This window comes from Saimiri boliviensis, chromosome 4 (genome assembly GCF_048565385.1).
Source record: "Saimiri boliviensis isolate mSaiBol1 chromosome 4, mSaiBol1.pri, whole genome shotgun sequence".
NCBI lineage: Eukaryota > Metazoa > Chordata > Mammalia > Primates > Cebidae > Saimiri > Saimiri boliviensis.
In genome coordinates, this window is record NC_133452.1 from 39,652,192 (window position 1) to 39,668,725 (window position 16,534).

General features: G+C 34.5%; 1 protein-coding gene across 9 annotated transcripts in view; it reads right to left on the reverse strand.

Annotated features, from left to right (window-relative positions):
- Positions 1-16,534, reverse strand: part of L3MBTL3 (L3MBTL histone methyl-lysine binding protein 3) — a 122,664-nt gene that overhangs the window by 47,493 nt on the left and 58,637 nt on the right. For all 9 annotated transcript variants that reach the window (XM_010342993.3, XM_010342991.3, XM_074397474.1 and 6 more), the window contains 5 exons: positions 14,251-14,327; positions 9,497-9,582; positions 8,901-9,011; positions 2,797-2,911; positions 1,273-1,375 (listed from right to left, as the gene is read on the reverse strand). In XM_010342993.3, coding sequence (XP_010341295.1) covers positions 1,273-1,375; positions 2,797-2,911; positions 8,901-9,011; positions 9,497-9,582; positions 14,251-14,327 — 492 coding nt within the window. The remainder of the gene's footprint in view (positions 1-1,272; positions 1,376-2,796; positions 2,912-8,900; positions 9,012-9,496; positions 9,583-14,250; positions 14,328-16,534) is intronic.

A 16,534-nucleotide genomic window follows, 5' to 3' on the forward strand; every position in this document is an offset into this window, starting at 1 on the left:
TTTTTCTTTACAAATTACCCAGTCTGTGGTATCTGCTACAGCAACACAAAACAACTAAAACAATAATGAAAATTTAGCATGTTCATGAATTAGTTATGGCATCTAGACTTAGATAATGGGTGAAAATCCAGCTGCCTTCACTAGGCAATATTTAATAACTTCTAAGATGTATCATACAACTTTTGGTTTGCAGTCATACAAGCAATAAAAAAGATTTGCAAATGGAATCATCATCCTGTCTATGCTCAGACTTCTCACTCTGCAACATACTGAACCTCATAAAACAATAAGGAGGGTTGTTGAAAAAGGAAAATAAGAAGGATTTAAGGTTGCAGAGATGAAAAAAAGAGAAAACTATATCCAGATGAAAATAACTATACCAATTTTGCAATACCTATTAACTCTTGGAGGAATAGGTAGAGTAATCTTCAAAATTTTTGAAGACCTAGATTCACAACCTGTACAAACTAGATAAAGAATCATTTTTCTTACTGGGCAATGTAGTTAGAACATTATACTGACAAATTATTTTAAAATATATCTTAAAAATGCAAGTTGAATCACAAGAATTTCTTAGTATTTCATTTTTTTTTTTTAAGACACAGGATCTTGCTATGTTGTCCATGCTAATCTCAAATCCTGGACTCAAGTAATCCTCCCACCTTAGCTTCCCAAGTAGCTGCACTTCAGCAAATATTTTTAACTCTCCACAAAGATTCCCAAATCACCAAATACATCGCATTTCAAATGTATAAATTTGGTTTCTTTTTAAAGTTACTTAGGGGTAAGAGAAAAATATTTAAAAATGTTTTTCGGGCCAATGCACTCTTATGTTTGACTATTTCTGTTGTGCCTTTTGTGATCTTTGCTGCTGATCTACAATAAGCTCATCTCTCATTATTCAAATCACCCAATCAGATAATATTCTACCAAATGATATCAACAGTTTCCCTTTTCTCATTATTAATGATCAAAGCAAAATAACTACTGTAGAAACTAAGTATCTGTAAAACTAGTCAAGTTGCCAAGAAAAGCCAAAAAGCTAGAGTAAAACAATTTTAAACCGTGAATGCATTTTCTCCCAGGAAGATTTTACTATAGATATTCCCTTCATTTTTACATAGTCACCATGGCAACCACATTTCTATGGATCTGAATTTAAAATTAGTTCACATCAATTTGGTATACATGAAATTCATTATGTATACATGTATACGGAACAAGTACCCTTTATCTGACCATGTAAGAAATCCTGATGTGAGAGACAGCTACCTGTGAGGGCCCAGATGTCTCGCTCTCTTAAAATGGCCAATCCCTTTACATCCAGGGGTTGAGCAGCCACCGTGTTCTGAAGCTTCCATTAATTCCAAGGGGCCTATGAAAGAGAGAAAAAAAAAAAAGGAAAGAAAGAATGAAAGGGCAAAATATTAAACAAAAATCTGTTAACAGTCAAACGTCTGCGATCAGAATAAGGAATAAAAAGACTCCCTAAAAATCCAATTTTTGAACAAACATATAAACAGAAAAAGTGGATCCTATAAAAATAAAAAATATTTTAAAAGACACTACGTTTAAAGGGTTTTCCTTATGACTGTTCAAGGTATTTATCCTTCTTCAACAACAAAATGGTCAACTTTGATCTAACAAAAATGTCATAAAATTCTAGAATTATCTAAATATGAATTAAAAGAAGAGTCAAATGACTTTTATTAAGTAAAAAACATAATTAAAGCATGAATACTCACATACCGTGGAATACTCCAAGTGCCATAGAAGAATCCAGAATGACAGTTCCAGATCCTTCAATGCTCTTCCTTCTACATTGCAGACCCTCCCTCATTTTGACCACTGAGGTTAGTGTGGGCTCTCCTGGAAATTGTTCTAAGCATTCAGACACATTCGCTTTTGTTTGATTTTGCCACATAAATGGCACAACATAGATGTTTGATTTTGCCACATAAAGGCACAATATTCTTCTTTGGGTTTTAACTTCTTGTCTTACAAATTTTTCTGTTGCAATCTTAATATTCTTTATGACTACTGCATAGTATCTACAGCATAGTGCACCACAATTTATTTAACCAATATTTTTTCCCAAGCTTTGTTATTCTAAACATGCTGCACTGAATACCATGTACATGTGTCCTTAAGCATGTAGTATGCAGAAGTGAAGTCACTAGATACAGGAAGTACACTAATTTTTTTTTAAACTTGATAATAATTTATTGTATTTCCTACATATTTTTGTATATATTTTTGAAATATATACAATGTACATATTTTCCTTCAAAATTAAGGTGGTGGTATGTTAAGTTCTCGATGTACCTTTTCTAAAATTTGAATTTACCTGAGATTTTTGTTAAGATAATTATAGATTCACAAGCAGTTGTAAATAATAATATGGAAGGAGATCTCTTTCATACTTTGCCCAGTTTCTCCCAGTGTTAACATTTTGCAAAGCTATTGTATAAAATTACTATTAGGTTACTAATATTGAAACAATACATTTTGAAAGTCTAACAAACTGTCTTCCAAAAATTCAAGACAAATTTTCAGAGGTGCTATTTACTTCTAAATAAAACAGAATGTCTATACACGCTTTACTTCTTCAGGCATTACATTGTTTTCATTTCTATTTCTGTCACTATGGTAATTAAAATGTATTAAGAGGAAAGGATTACATAGAGAAGAAACATCACTAGAGAGAGGAGGAGAAAGAGAAGGGCTAAGGAAGAAATATTAAGAATGCTACATAAGGAAATGGAAACATTTATACAAGTTATTTGTGTCTCTTACTCAAAGGAGGCTGAAGGGGATGTCCTGTTTTTGAACACCAGCCTACAGGATGAATATCAGGAGAATCTGCATCTATCCAGTAATCAAAGCAATTGTTCCAGCCATCAAAGTGAACCTGGATGACAAAAGGACATTTAACAGTACAAATTAAGTCACAAAAGTTCCTACAAAGTTCTGCCCACAGCATAACCATTTTCATCCTAACACATACAGCAGATTTAAAACCCAGTAAGTCAGTTCAATTATTCAAAATACTTCACTCATAATGTGAGAAAAAAGACACCTTTGAACCACCTTCAATGTATTATAGAACCAGTCATAAATGCACTGCCAAAGGCACTTTTTGGGTTATAGTTTTACAGACATATTAAGCATATTTCTCAACACCATGAGCAGCCTGAGAACAGGGACTGTGTTATAACATCTTCGTATGATCAACATCAAGCACCCAATAAATACTGCAGAAGGAATGAAAAATTCAGGGAAGGAAGGGAGGGAAGATGACAGGGGAAAGTAAAGAAGACGGAGCGGAAAAGAGGACCTTTCAAGTCAATGTCAAGCCTTCGGGAACTGGGTCGAAAAAGACTTTTTAAAAAAATTCAATGCCCACTAGACACACATTCAATTTATGAAATATCCCTCCACCCAGTGTGTTTTTAGGTATCATTTTTTTCTTGCAAATAATTACGTTATTTCTCAAATATGTGTTCTATTATTGTTTTATTTTTAATGATTAAGGGTACGTATTTATGAAGTACATGTGACATTTTGGATATAGGCATACAATGTATAATGATCAATCAGGGTAACTGGGGTATCCATCACCTCAAGCTTTGATCATTTCTTTGTTTGATGAATATTCCAGTTCTACTATTTATTTTAAAATATATTGATATATTACTGTTAACTATAGTCACCCTCATGTGTGAACAGACACTAGATCTTATTCTACCTACCTGTATTTTTGTGCCTGTTAACCACCCACACTTTATCCCCTACTCCCTGCCACTTCCTAGTCTCTGGCAACCCTTATTGTACTCTCTTGTCTTCACGAGTTCAGTCTTTTTTTTTTTTTTTTTGAGACAGAGTCTCGCTCTGTCCCCAGGCTGGTGTGCAGTGGCGTGATCTCGGCTCACTACAACCTCTGCCTCCCAGTTTTAAGCAATTCTCCTGCTGCAGCCTCCCAAGTAGCTGGGACTACAGGTGTGTGCCATCATGCCCAGCTTATTTTTGTATTTTTTTAGTAGACACAGGGTTTCACCTTGTTGGCTAGGATGGTCTCGATCTCTTCACATCATGATTTGCCTGCCTTGGTCTCCCAAAGTGCCAGGATTACAGGCATGAGCCACTGTGCCAGGCTGAATTCAATCTTTTTTTAAGGACCCATATATGAGTAAGAACACATAATATTTGTCTTTCTGTGCTTGGCTTATTTCACTTAACATAAAGTCCTCCAGTTCCATCCATGTTCTTGAAAATGACAGTATTTCATTCTTTTTTATGGCTGAATTGTGCATATATACCATATTTTCCCATTGTGTATATATACCATATTTTCCCATTGTGTATATATACCATATTTTCTTTATCCATTTATCCAACTGTTGAATACTTAGGTTCCTTTTGTATCTTACCTAGTGTGAAAAGTTTCGTCTTATTATAAAGCAGTCACTGCTACCATCTCTATTGCCACCATGTACAAGGGCACTTGGTCTTCTAGTGACAATCACTAGGAACTGATTATGTTTCTTTTAGGTTATTACACATTTCTTTTTACCTTACAGGACGAAGGGATATACTTAAATGCTTTACATTATTTTATTTTTAAATCAAGTTTGTCAGTTATATCAACTGATCACAGGTATTAAAAAAAAAGTTTGCCAGTTAGATTTCTTTTTTAAAGTCTATGAACCTCTCCCTCCTTACAAGACAAGAGATGCCAGATGGATAAAACACTTAAACACTAAGAACTGAACAATAAACATTCAAGAAGAATGTGTGAATGGACTTATTTGTAATCACAGAGTGGGTCAGCCTTTGTAAGCAAGACACCAAACAGTAAAAGACTGATCAATTTGATTACATGAAAATTTAAAGCTTCAGAATGGCAAGTATTACAAAGTAAAATGGAAGACCCACAAGAAACTCCCAAAAATACAATAGCTACACCTGTGGCAAGAACTCTCCAATTCATAAAAATGTAATGTGTCAGCACAAAAAGATGAAAAATCCAACAGAAAGGTGAAAAATGGATACAAATAGCTCATTATCCAAAATATAAATATAAATGTTTAGTAAACATATAAAAAGACAATATATTTGCGGCCAGGCTCAGTGACTCATGCCTGTAATCACAGCATTATGGGAGGCTGAGGATCGCTTGAGCCCAGGAGCTCAAGATCAGTCTGGGCAACATGGCAAACCCCATCTATACAAAAAAATAAAAATAAAAAAATTAGCTAAATATAGTCCCAGCTACTCAGTAGGCTGAGGTGGGAGGATCATCTGAGCCTGGGAGGTTGAGGCTGCAGTGAGCCAAGACCATGCCACTGCACTCCAGCCTAGGCAACAGGGTGAAACCCTGTCTCAAAATAAAAAGACAATGGCTTTCACTTACAATTTTAAAACTACAAATTTAAATTAGAAGATATAATTCCTCTCCTATTGGCCTGTCAAAAATGTTCATATTTTCATAATTCCTACAGCTGGTTAAGAATGAGAATAAATGGGTATGGTCATAAACCACTGACAGAAGTGTTAACTGCTGAGATATTTCTGGAAAGCTATTTGGCAGTAACAGACTTGATAATCTCAATAAGTCATTGTCGTTATTAGAAAACAACTAGAAGTTACCACAGTGTCCACCACCAGGACACTGGTAAATAAACTGTGGTACATTCATATGATGAAATATAATGTAGTTAGTAAAAGTACATATATATGGGCTTAAAATAATGTCCTTTGCAATGAATCTACTTTCTTAAGCTTAGAAATAAATTAATCCTAGATTCGAAACCCCACAGAAGATATGAAAAGGCATCTGTCGGCAAGGTGAGAATATCTCAAGAAAAACAAAGTATGTGATCCAGGAAAATGAAATACAACCTAGTCCATCGGCAAGGAGAAGTGTTAGGATGAAAGCTCTGTACCAGGATTAGAGTATTTCCACCCACAGTGGAATAGGTGGCTGCTGAGTATGAGAAAGAATTCAAGAAAAAAAAAAGATACAGATAGAATACTGAAAAATACACTTGAGCTTTTGACTCAAAGCTATGTCAGATCTATTGGCGCACTTGCAACAATCTAAGAAGACAGAAAAATATATGAACAAATTATGAACAAAAATATATGAACAAACTAAGAACAAATTATGAACAAAAATATATGAACCAACTATGAACAAATTACTGACTCCCAGAAAAATAGTCACAAGGAAAAGACTACTTTGTTCAACAGTCAATAAGAACCAAACAATGTAAAATAACTACTGAAAAAATAAGGGGAAAGGAAGAATGGTAAGACCTAAATCTTGAATTACCACAACATGAAGAAAATAAACCATATCTAAAACAGATGAACTGAGACAGAGCAAAATATAAGTAGTATTTTAGAAAATTACAGATAAAATGTCCTAAGCAAGAACTAAAGGAGCCTACAGTTTTTGCCTCTAGGGAGCCAGACTAGGTATTGGGAAGGAATGAGGCAGGAATAATCTGTTACTAAAAACACAAATGAGAGCAAAACCATTCTGGCCATTTTTCTTCAATGGCATCTGATCAAATATAGAACAATTTTAAATGTTTTACTATAATAGCTCAAGGTGTAAAATATGTAATCTTAAAAGTTGATTTTACACAAAAGTTGATTTTATCCCTCAAAAACTTAAAATATTAAGCTACACTAATAACTTGGTCTACACTTTCCTCTTCTTCCTTCTTGAAAAAGATGAGCCTTCCTGCTGTCTTATCTCCCATTTATTAAACTCCTACGGTTGCAAGCTTTTTATATTCTCAGAAGCCTCTGATGAATTCTGAAGCTTAGTCACTGTCTCCTGTATATGGGCCTTTTGAAGACTTCATAAATACAAAGCTATTTGTTCTGTGGTTCATCTTCAGCTGTGAAATTCATTCCAGTAATTACCAAAATACTGTCAACTGTACCCCTCACAAGCAGCTATTTCTGGGGTGTTAAGGACTGAGCAGGACGCTGTATTAGAGAATCCGGCTTGAAGCAGAGGTGGATTCCAGTCTATACTTTTCCCGCTAACTAACTGGACCACCCACTTTAGCATATTTGACCTCTCCAGGACAAACATTTCTCACGTGTAAAATAAGAAAGTTTATCTGTATTTTTAATTATAAAAGTAATATATACTCCTGAAACTAAACAATTAAAATGTAAAACCTAATCATTTATAGTTTCGGCACCCTGAAGGAAGCCCTGTCATTACTTTGGTATGATTCTTTCCAGAGTTGTTTATGTATGTATTCTTGTAAAAAAAAAAACAACAACAGATATCGTACATAGTGTAAACCTGAACCTTTCACTTGCTGATATTAAACAGTCTTCTAAAATATTTAATTTTAACATCATGTAGATACAGAGTAATGTGTTTTACCCATCAGCTACTGCGGCTGCTTCCAATGTTAAGTACTATAAACAGCACTGATATATTTTCCTTGGAGTTTTTATTTTTGCATATTCCTTTTGGCTATTCCCTTAACATTCTTAAATGAAAGGATAAACAACAGTCTATGATTTTGTTTACCTATTGCCAAACTGCTCTTTGGAAAGGCTGAGACATTTTTATATTCCCACCAGCCATATGTGATAATTAAATTTTCATCCACTCAAATCAGTTTTTTTTTTCAATTCTGAGTAATCTGATTTATAAAAGCCATACTGTACTTAATTGTAAATTTCTTTGAATACTAGTGTAGATTTTATTTTTGAAAATACTTCTAGCTCTAAAATACTGACTGCTTTATAACTTACATTACTATAAGTGTATAAATAAGATAATACACTTGAAACAATAATTAGCACAGGCCTTGTATTTATAACATTTTCTAAAACCCTATATGATTCTACAACCTTAACAATAGTAAATTAAATGTTAAAATTTCCATTCTGTAGAAATGCCACCATTTCTGTAGTTTTTCAGGTTATTTTATAATTTATTTTCTTGTACACTATCTTATTAGAGAGAGCTGAGAACGTAATTTTTTTTTAAAAGAGCTTAAGTTTAGACTCCTACAGCTTAGAACGAAGAGGTCATTCTGCCACTGCCGGTCATTAATAATTCATTCAATCTTTCTGAGCCTCTGCCTCATCAATAAAAGTCGTAACAACATATACTTCCCACAAATGTTAAATAACATGAGAACAGGGTTACCCTGTAAAACATCATGTACATTTAATGTCATGCTGTTATAACTATGATTATTCCTAATAGAAATTCCAAACAATTGTATGAAGTAGATAGAATGGGCATTGTTCTGGTGTGAGGGTGAAGTTAATGCTGAAGTCAGAAACAGAGACGGGGTCTTTCAGCTCCTTTCCTGAACTGTCCTTCACGATCACAGCTGGACATAACCAAGTGATTCCATCTCCCTAAACTTTTGCTTACTTTGTAAGAGGCATTTGGCTTTTATTAATCTAACTCATTAAAATCTGATTTTGTTCATGAAATTATCTAGTTTTACTTGGCCTATATTAAGAGACAGGAGGTTCTTCTGAAAAGACTACTTCTAATCCACCCCACAAAAACATTAATCTTTAATTTTTTTTAAAAAAGGGCACACTATCAGAGATGAAGTATTATATTTTCTTGTGAATATATTACTTTAATGTGTTGTATCTACTTTCTTTTTCCCAATACATACTCAAAATATTAAGTCATTCATAATTAAAGATAAATTGTTTTATGCAGATTAAAGGGCAAACCTGGATGAATGCTACACACTAAGATGCACAGCCAATTATTTTGCACATTCCTATGATTTTACTAATTACAGGACTTCACAAGTTAAGTATCTACCAAAGTTTTTATCCAAAGCGTCTTACAACAAAGACAAAGCCAGCCACCACCACACAACACTTACTTTTATCCGGTGATCATCTGTGTCTGCCACTGTTGCTACTCTAATAAACACGGGGTTCCTTTTGTCTACAACCTCAAGCTTCATTTTTTTCTGGAATCCATGTGGAGGTTTCTGCCACAAAAAAACATTTTACAGGGTGAGACATAGAGGAAGAGACGGTAAACTTGATGTTTTATTTTATTGCTATAAAATAGCATCTCAGCTTGCCATAAACAAATCCAAATAAATTATCAAATGTAGTTTTTATTGGAAAACATTTTCATGTTCTGTTTCTGGTCTTTTAGAATATCTAGCTAAAAAGACAGAAGCCTGCTGTAAGATTTCAACAGTTCGCCCCACATGGTATCAAGTAGAATTATTTTCCAAGGAGACTTTAAAGTCCAAAATCAAAGCATTTTTTTAGATGCCAACAACAAAAATCCCGATAACAATTTTGACTTTAAAAATTGTAAAAATTCAAAAACATCTTATTTTGTGCTTTATTTTTTTCTCATTTCTATTCTGGTTTACTAAGACCATCATGTTCTGTTCTTAAATTTCGATAAATGATCTCATCCATACAAATTAATCAAATAGTATAAAATGTATGGCCTCACCACTTTGAAAGCTCTTGCAGGGGCAGGCAAAGAATTGGTTTCTTCTAAGTATTTATCCCAAGAAAAATGTTTCACATTTGGATAACCTAAGAAAGAAAAATGTAATCCTATGAGGTTTAACCAAAATGACAGCAAAAATAACAAACTGTCCAACGAAAACTATAAAATATTATAATCTAGAAAATTATGTGCATATATACATAACATTAAACTACTCACACATTCAGAGCCATGTGTAATAATTAAATTGTTTTCATCTTGATCATGATTTTTCTATTACTTTTAAAATGAAAATTTTATGTGTGTATATATATATATATATATATATATATAATATATTTTCAGATAAGACAAGACAGACACACAAATACCCTTTAGCAATTTTATTTCTATGAATCTAGAAAAATTTCACATATGTAACAAAGGCAACAAATGATTGTAAATGTGAAAACTAAGTTAAATGGCCTTCAATATACAAATGGGCAAAAAAATATACATAAGTAGAAAGTGCTTATTAAAAAGAACATGGTAAATTTGTATATAGTAGTATGTGAACGATTCCAGATATAACTTCATATTGTTAGTTTCGAGAAACATGCACAAAAGATGGAACATTATTAACAGAATGTGTAAAAATACCTCCTCCTTCCTCCCGCCCTCTTTTGTTCCCTCCAGGGCCCCAAATCCATTAGGTAGGCATGAGCAGGAATAAACAGTGGCCAGTATGGTGGGAAACTTGCCACATAAAGGGGTCTTAGAAAAGCAGCAAATATATTGGAGATAATGTTAGCCAGGTTTGAGGGAAACTGGAATGAAGCTGATGTGTTGTATTTTAATTGGAACCTACTGGTATAAATTCACACTTTTCAATGTATGTATCAACAGATGTAGAGATAGACATAAACAGAAATTTTTGTATATATTTATAACAGATGTATTCCCTAGCCACATCAGTTGAAACACCTGGAAACATCAATACTCTTGTAGTAAATAAGCACACTTAGTGCTCAGATCTTAGTTTCTAAATATCATTCTCTACTAAAAAGAAGCATGGAACCTTGAAGAAATGGGTGGTTCTAGCGTTGGGTCAGGGAAAGCATGAGATAAGTCTAGCTATGCCAGAAAATAAGAAATCCTCAAAAAATGAGAAGAAATTTCAAAAGGACATTGGAATGTGCCTAAAAGGGCTCTAACTGGTTAATATCTGAGAAAATCTGATATGAAAATAAATAATGCTAGCAATCGATTATAATTCACTGATAAAATAGTAATCTATGGGTCTACACTGATATAAATAAATTGAAAAAAGTAGAAAGATAAGAAAAGCTATTCTTTGCAGGAAAATATCAACTCATTTTGCATAAGGAATGATGGAGTAAGAAAGATTACAGTTTAGCACTGCCAGAATAATATAATTCATCCTTGAAACCTCAACAGATGCTAAGAACAACAAATGACGTTGGGATGAGATACACAGTCTCAAAGTATCGCCACAAAATACTTATTAGTTACAGAGAAAAAATAACTCCATTAGGAGACAAGCCTAGCAAACACCATCGTGATCCAATAGTGGTAAATGCGAACCAGTAAAGAGACAGACTGACGTCATGAGCCACCTGAGAGAAGACAGTAAGAACACAGCGCTGGGTCTATGGCATTCCTGCCAAAAATGCAGAGCCTCGGTATGATCATGAGGAAATACCAATCCTTCTCAGATTAAGTAACATTCTACAAAATGACAGAGCTGTAATCCTCAAACATATTAAGGTCATAAAAATCAAGGAGAGACTAATCAATAGAAGCTGGAGGGATCTGACAACTGAGATCCTTTTGCTAGGAATGACATCACTAGAACAACTGGAAAACTTGACTGGGTCTCTGGGTCAGGGGTATGAGTTCTGCACTGTTCTTGCAACCTTTCTGTACATTTGAAATGATTTCAAAGTAAAATAGTTAAAGAGTAAAAACGCAAACATAGTTCTGTGCATACATTTTATGACATTTTTAAGAAACATATCTTGCACAGTTTAAATATTTAAATCAGAACATTCAACTAAATGAAACTGAGATGCATGAATGCAAGTGTGTGATTTCACATAGGCAAAAAGGCTTTCCTGGAAACACATAAGGACAAACCATTAAAATATGAATAGAGGTAACTGCAGTCCACTCTAAACTTAAAAACAAGCATGTATTAATGTATAATTGGGTAATTTGAAATAAAAATAATTGTAAAAGGCATGAAGATTTTAATTTCTGAAAAGAATAATAAAGAGAGGCTATGTGTTTAGAAAGAACAGAAGTGTGGCGGTGGCCTACAGGGCAGGTCAGTGGATGGAAAAATCTGTGAAGTACCAGGGGGTGATGGAAGCAGCTGTCTAGGAAGCCCAGTGATTAGGATCCTTCTTTTCTGACAGATCAGAGATGGGCCAGGCATTTGCCCTTAGAGAAGAGGGATCAGAGAAAGAGTATCTTTTTTGTCATGGGGCAAAGAGTAGCAACAGCACATGCCCAATAAACCAGTTTCACAATCTGACAGTTTTGTTTGTTCATTCTTGCATTTTCTAACAGTGGTAAAATATACGTAACATAAAATTTACCATTTTTACTATTTTAATGGCATTATGTATATTCACACTGTCATGCATTTGGTATTTCACATGCAATTCTGTATTTTAAAAATGTGTATTTGGTATTTTCACATGCAATTTTTGTATTTAAAAAAATAGTTTTTAAAAGAAAGGTATTCTTTTCTCTTCAACTGAATTATAAAAGTCCAGGAAAAGGAATAGATGGCCTGGTTCTTTGCCTTAGTACGAAGTCAGTATTAACGCCTTACACCACTCCTTCCAGGGTACGTAACCAGGAACCCATGGTTGTTCACTGGTACACTGTTAGTTAATCAGATCTCTGATCATGACCAAAAATGGTGGTATAGAAAGAAAGATTGATAACAAACTGGGAAATCTAAAAGGATCGTCACAGTATTTTAGATGATGATAGTGGCAAAGAAGCAATCACTGGCCACTAATATTTTGTAAGCTGTAAGACAGACAAAGGAGGGCTGAACATGAGAAATCTTCCAGACAGCACTACATTTGGGGTCATGAAATCATTAATACCTTTCTTTCTTTTTTTCTTCCTTGAAACAGTGTTTTGCTCTGTTGCCCAGATTGGAGAGCAGTGGCATAATTATAGCTCATTGCAGCCTCGAACTACGGGGCTCAAGCAATCCTCCTGCCTCAGTCTCACAAAAAGCAGGCATGTGACTACAGGTGCATGCCATCTCATCTGACTGACTTTTAAAATTTTTTATGAGACAGGGTCTCACTATGTTACCCAGGCTGGTCTTGAACTCCTGGGCTCAAGTGATCCACCCGCCTCAGCCTCCCAAAGTGCTGGGATTACAGGCATGAGCCAGAGGTGCCTGGCCAATACTTTGTTTTAACCCTTCATTATGTCAGTGCTATTTCACCTTCAAAACAATACTGTAAATTAGTCAAGACAAAGGGTTGCCATCCTTTAATATATGAGAAAACTCAGGGAGTAGATGGGACTTGTCATTATAGGAATGACTGGTCTCCGAGTGAGTAAATGATCAGACACTCTAACTGACACACTGATCAAGCCATGGGTGCAAACTTAAAAATGAAACCAGCTGTACAAATAGAATAGAATTTGAAGCTTCCCAATTTTGTTGCTTACATGCTGCAGGCTACATTCACAAAACAGCTCTTAGTAAACCCAGGGCTCATCCTCTCTCTGTGATAAAGGCAGTCTTCATTACTCCTGTAAGTGTCCACTGAGCAATCACCTACTGTGCAGGGATGCTTTCTGTTTGATGACCCTGTCTTTCCATAGCAGCAGTGGCCATGGCACCTTAGGCAGTGATGTACTCAGAAATACACTGTCTTGAGATTATGAAGAAGCCACACAATCTGTTCTTTAGCACATAAAAGAAACTGAAAATGATATAACACAAGGATACTATTTATCAGCAGTTATACTGTTCCCTGTTAAACAGAGAGCAAAGGAGCTGAGAAGGCTCTATGGCCAGAGGCAGACAGCAGAAGCACCTGAAAACTTCAGAGAACACAGAGGCACCACTAGCATGAAGGTGCAAAATCTATTCCGGAACCAGGAATCACAATGGGAAAAGGAAAACTGAGCGTATGAGTTCTAAACTAAGTAAAAAAATCTAAAGCCTCGATTTCTCACTTAAATGTGAACACCGTGCCCTGTGAGGATTGAGGCTGACATGAAGTCTGCTCTCCAATCCACAAATGCTGTCCCTCTTATCCGTTTTTCTACACTTGTTCAAGCCGTAGACAATTTGCTTCTATGGTTAGACAATATATTTAAACATATACTAATATAAAGTATAGAAATGAATTTCAAGTTGAGAAATGAAAGATCTTTTAAAACAGAATTTTTTTTCCAAGAAAGACAAAATTTGAGACTCTGTTATGACTAAGGCAATACTTAATATATATGAAGGTACATCAGGGGTGAGCAAACTAATGCCTGCAAGTCAGCTGCCTGTTTTTGCAAACACACTGTTACTGCAACACACCTATGCACATTGGTTTACCTATTGTCTATGGCTGTTTTTGAACTACAACTGATTTGAATAGTGGTGACAGAAACGGCATGGTCTGCAAAGCTGAAAATATTTACTATCTGGCCCTTTACAGAAAAAGTCTGCCTACTCTTGAAGTCTATGAATAATATTAGACATATTAAAAAACACACACCTGGCGGAGTAATAAGGGTTCTTCTATGTTCTTTACACCAACCAACTGGATGAATATGTGGACTTGATGCTTCACACCTGTAAGTTACACAAATTAAAAAACTGCAATTATCAGGATAAACTCACAAACACTAGTAAAAAGAAAAAGAAAATTAAAATTAAAGATCATGAACACTTTACAGAAAGTTCTATTTATTACAATCAATCTAATTTGGAAAAAAATGCTAAACCAAAGAAATTTTTACTCTTCTAATATATTAATACCAAGTGAGTGGATTTTTATTAAATATCCTATGGATTTGACACCATGCAATTTTTTGCCCACAGTGTTGTTATATCCTGTAACTTCAACTACAGCAAAAATACACATTCATTAAGACCATGTGGAACAATAAACTTAGACTGTGTGTACATAGGCAAACTAAGGGTAAATGTACAAAGGCAGGGAGCTCAATCATCCTTAATGACCAACATGCTATTCCTGTTACCCATTAGAATGGCAGAGACCAGGTATTATGACAAACTGCTACTCTCTTTTCCTTACCTCCTTCTTCTCCTTTCTGTCCTCTCTACTACAGTCAAGCATCTAATTTCCAAAGCCTCTTTGTCGGCATGCGTAGCTGGTACATCTAATTCCTTGTTCCTAGCCACACTTATGCTATGTATTCCTCTTCTCAACATGCGGCATGTTTCAGCCTATTAACATCATATTAACCTGAGTGTTCTGCAGAACACAGTTTGGAAGATGTTGGTCTAAAAGGTGCCAAGGAGTCCAGTCTTGCTATACTAACCAGGAGGTCTGTTGAGTCTATACTGAGATCAGGAAATCTCAATATACCCCTCTGGATGGGAAACTAGAAGGCAGAAAGTCAGAAAGGTAATAGTGTGGCTGGGGTTTCTGGGGAATAAGGAAGTCTTATGAATAGTGAAACAAAGAACTTTCTACGAAATGTCCTAAGTGGTTGAGATTAGCAAACAGTCACGTCTTTCCAAGCCAACCCTTCTAAAGGCACAGCCTGGGACAATAGTACATGCTGAGTTCATGTAATCACTACTGAATGCTGACTGTTCTCAGAACTCACTTCAGTAGAAAATACCTTTTTCTTAATATGTAAAGGCTTCTTCCTTTATTCAGTTGTTATCTCATGCTGTCCCTACCCCAAACTATTTTTCATGTCATTATTTTAGGAATATGGAAAGAAAACAAGCACTGCTAGGTCCATGCTATGTTCATACAGCAATCACCATGTTTCTTACAATATATATTTTCATAAAAGACATTTTAATACACAATTCATTAAGATGTACTTTTATAAATTATACAAACAAGGCTATGGAGCCCTATTTCCAGATATTCTAGTGTTTTCCTAAAAAATCATTTTGGTAATGGATTATTACTAATGAATTACTCCCTTTATTTTAGGGAAGGTTATTCATTCATACATAGCATCATAAAAAATGAAAAAAATAACAGATATACGATATTTAATTCTTCCTTCTCAATCTAATAGGACTTACAGAGTAGCTTTTATAATTATCTGCTGGACTTACGATGTTTATTTTAAAGTAGAAACAGTGAACATTACTCCTTTGATTTTATTGAATATATAAATTGCAATTACGGAAAATATTGTAACTCTTAATGGTCACTCATTTCTGTGCTATCTGAATCTAATATAAAATTTAAATAACATCTAGATATTGATCAAAGTCACCATTTAAAACAAAGAGGCTGTCTCAACAGCGAAGATAAAAATATTACTGCTTCTATCTATTTTACTTATACTCCCTTAATAAGCAGACAACACTTCACTCAAAAGTTGGAAGGCTGTGATAGCCTTTCTATTGCCATTGTAAAACAAGTCATCTCTTAGTCCCATCTAGTGTTCAAAAGTAGAAATGTAACTGAAAAGAAATAGGAAGAAAAACTAAAGGTAAAAAGCATGGCAAATCCCTTATTGCTGTACTCTGTCTCTCTTTCTTTCGGATGTTTATGTATATCATGAAAGAAGTCCATTTCAAAATATATTTTTGAAGTTCATTTCATGTATAAATGCAAATTATACCCAATGAGACCTAGCCAGTAAATTCTGAAAGGGCCAGAAACCAAAGAAATAACTCATTTAAAAAAAAAAAAATCCATGCTTATGATAAATGGATAAAGTTAGGAGACATGAAGATCCTCATTTTATGGAAATCAAAGAGGTTAAGTGATTTCAGCAAGTACTTGGGTAGAAAAAAAAAAAGGTATTCTGGTTTTATCAATGACAGCCAAAAGCTAAACA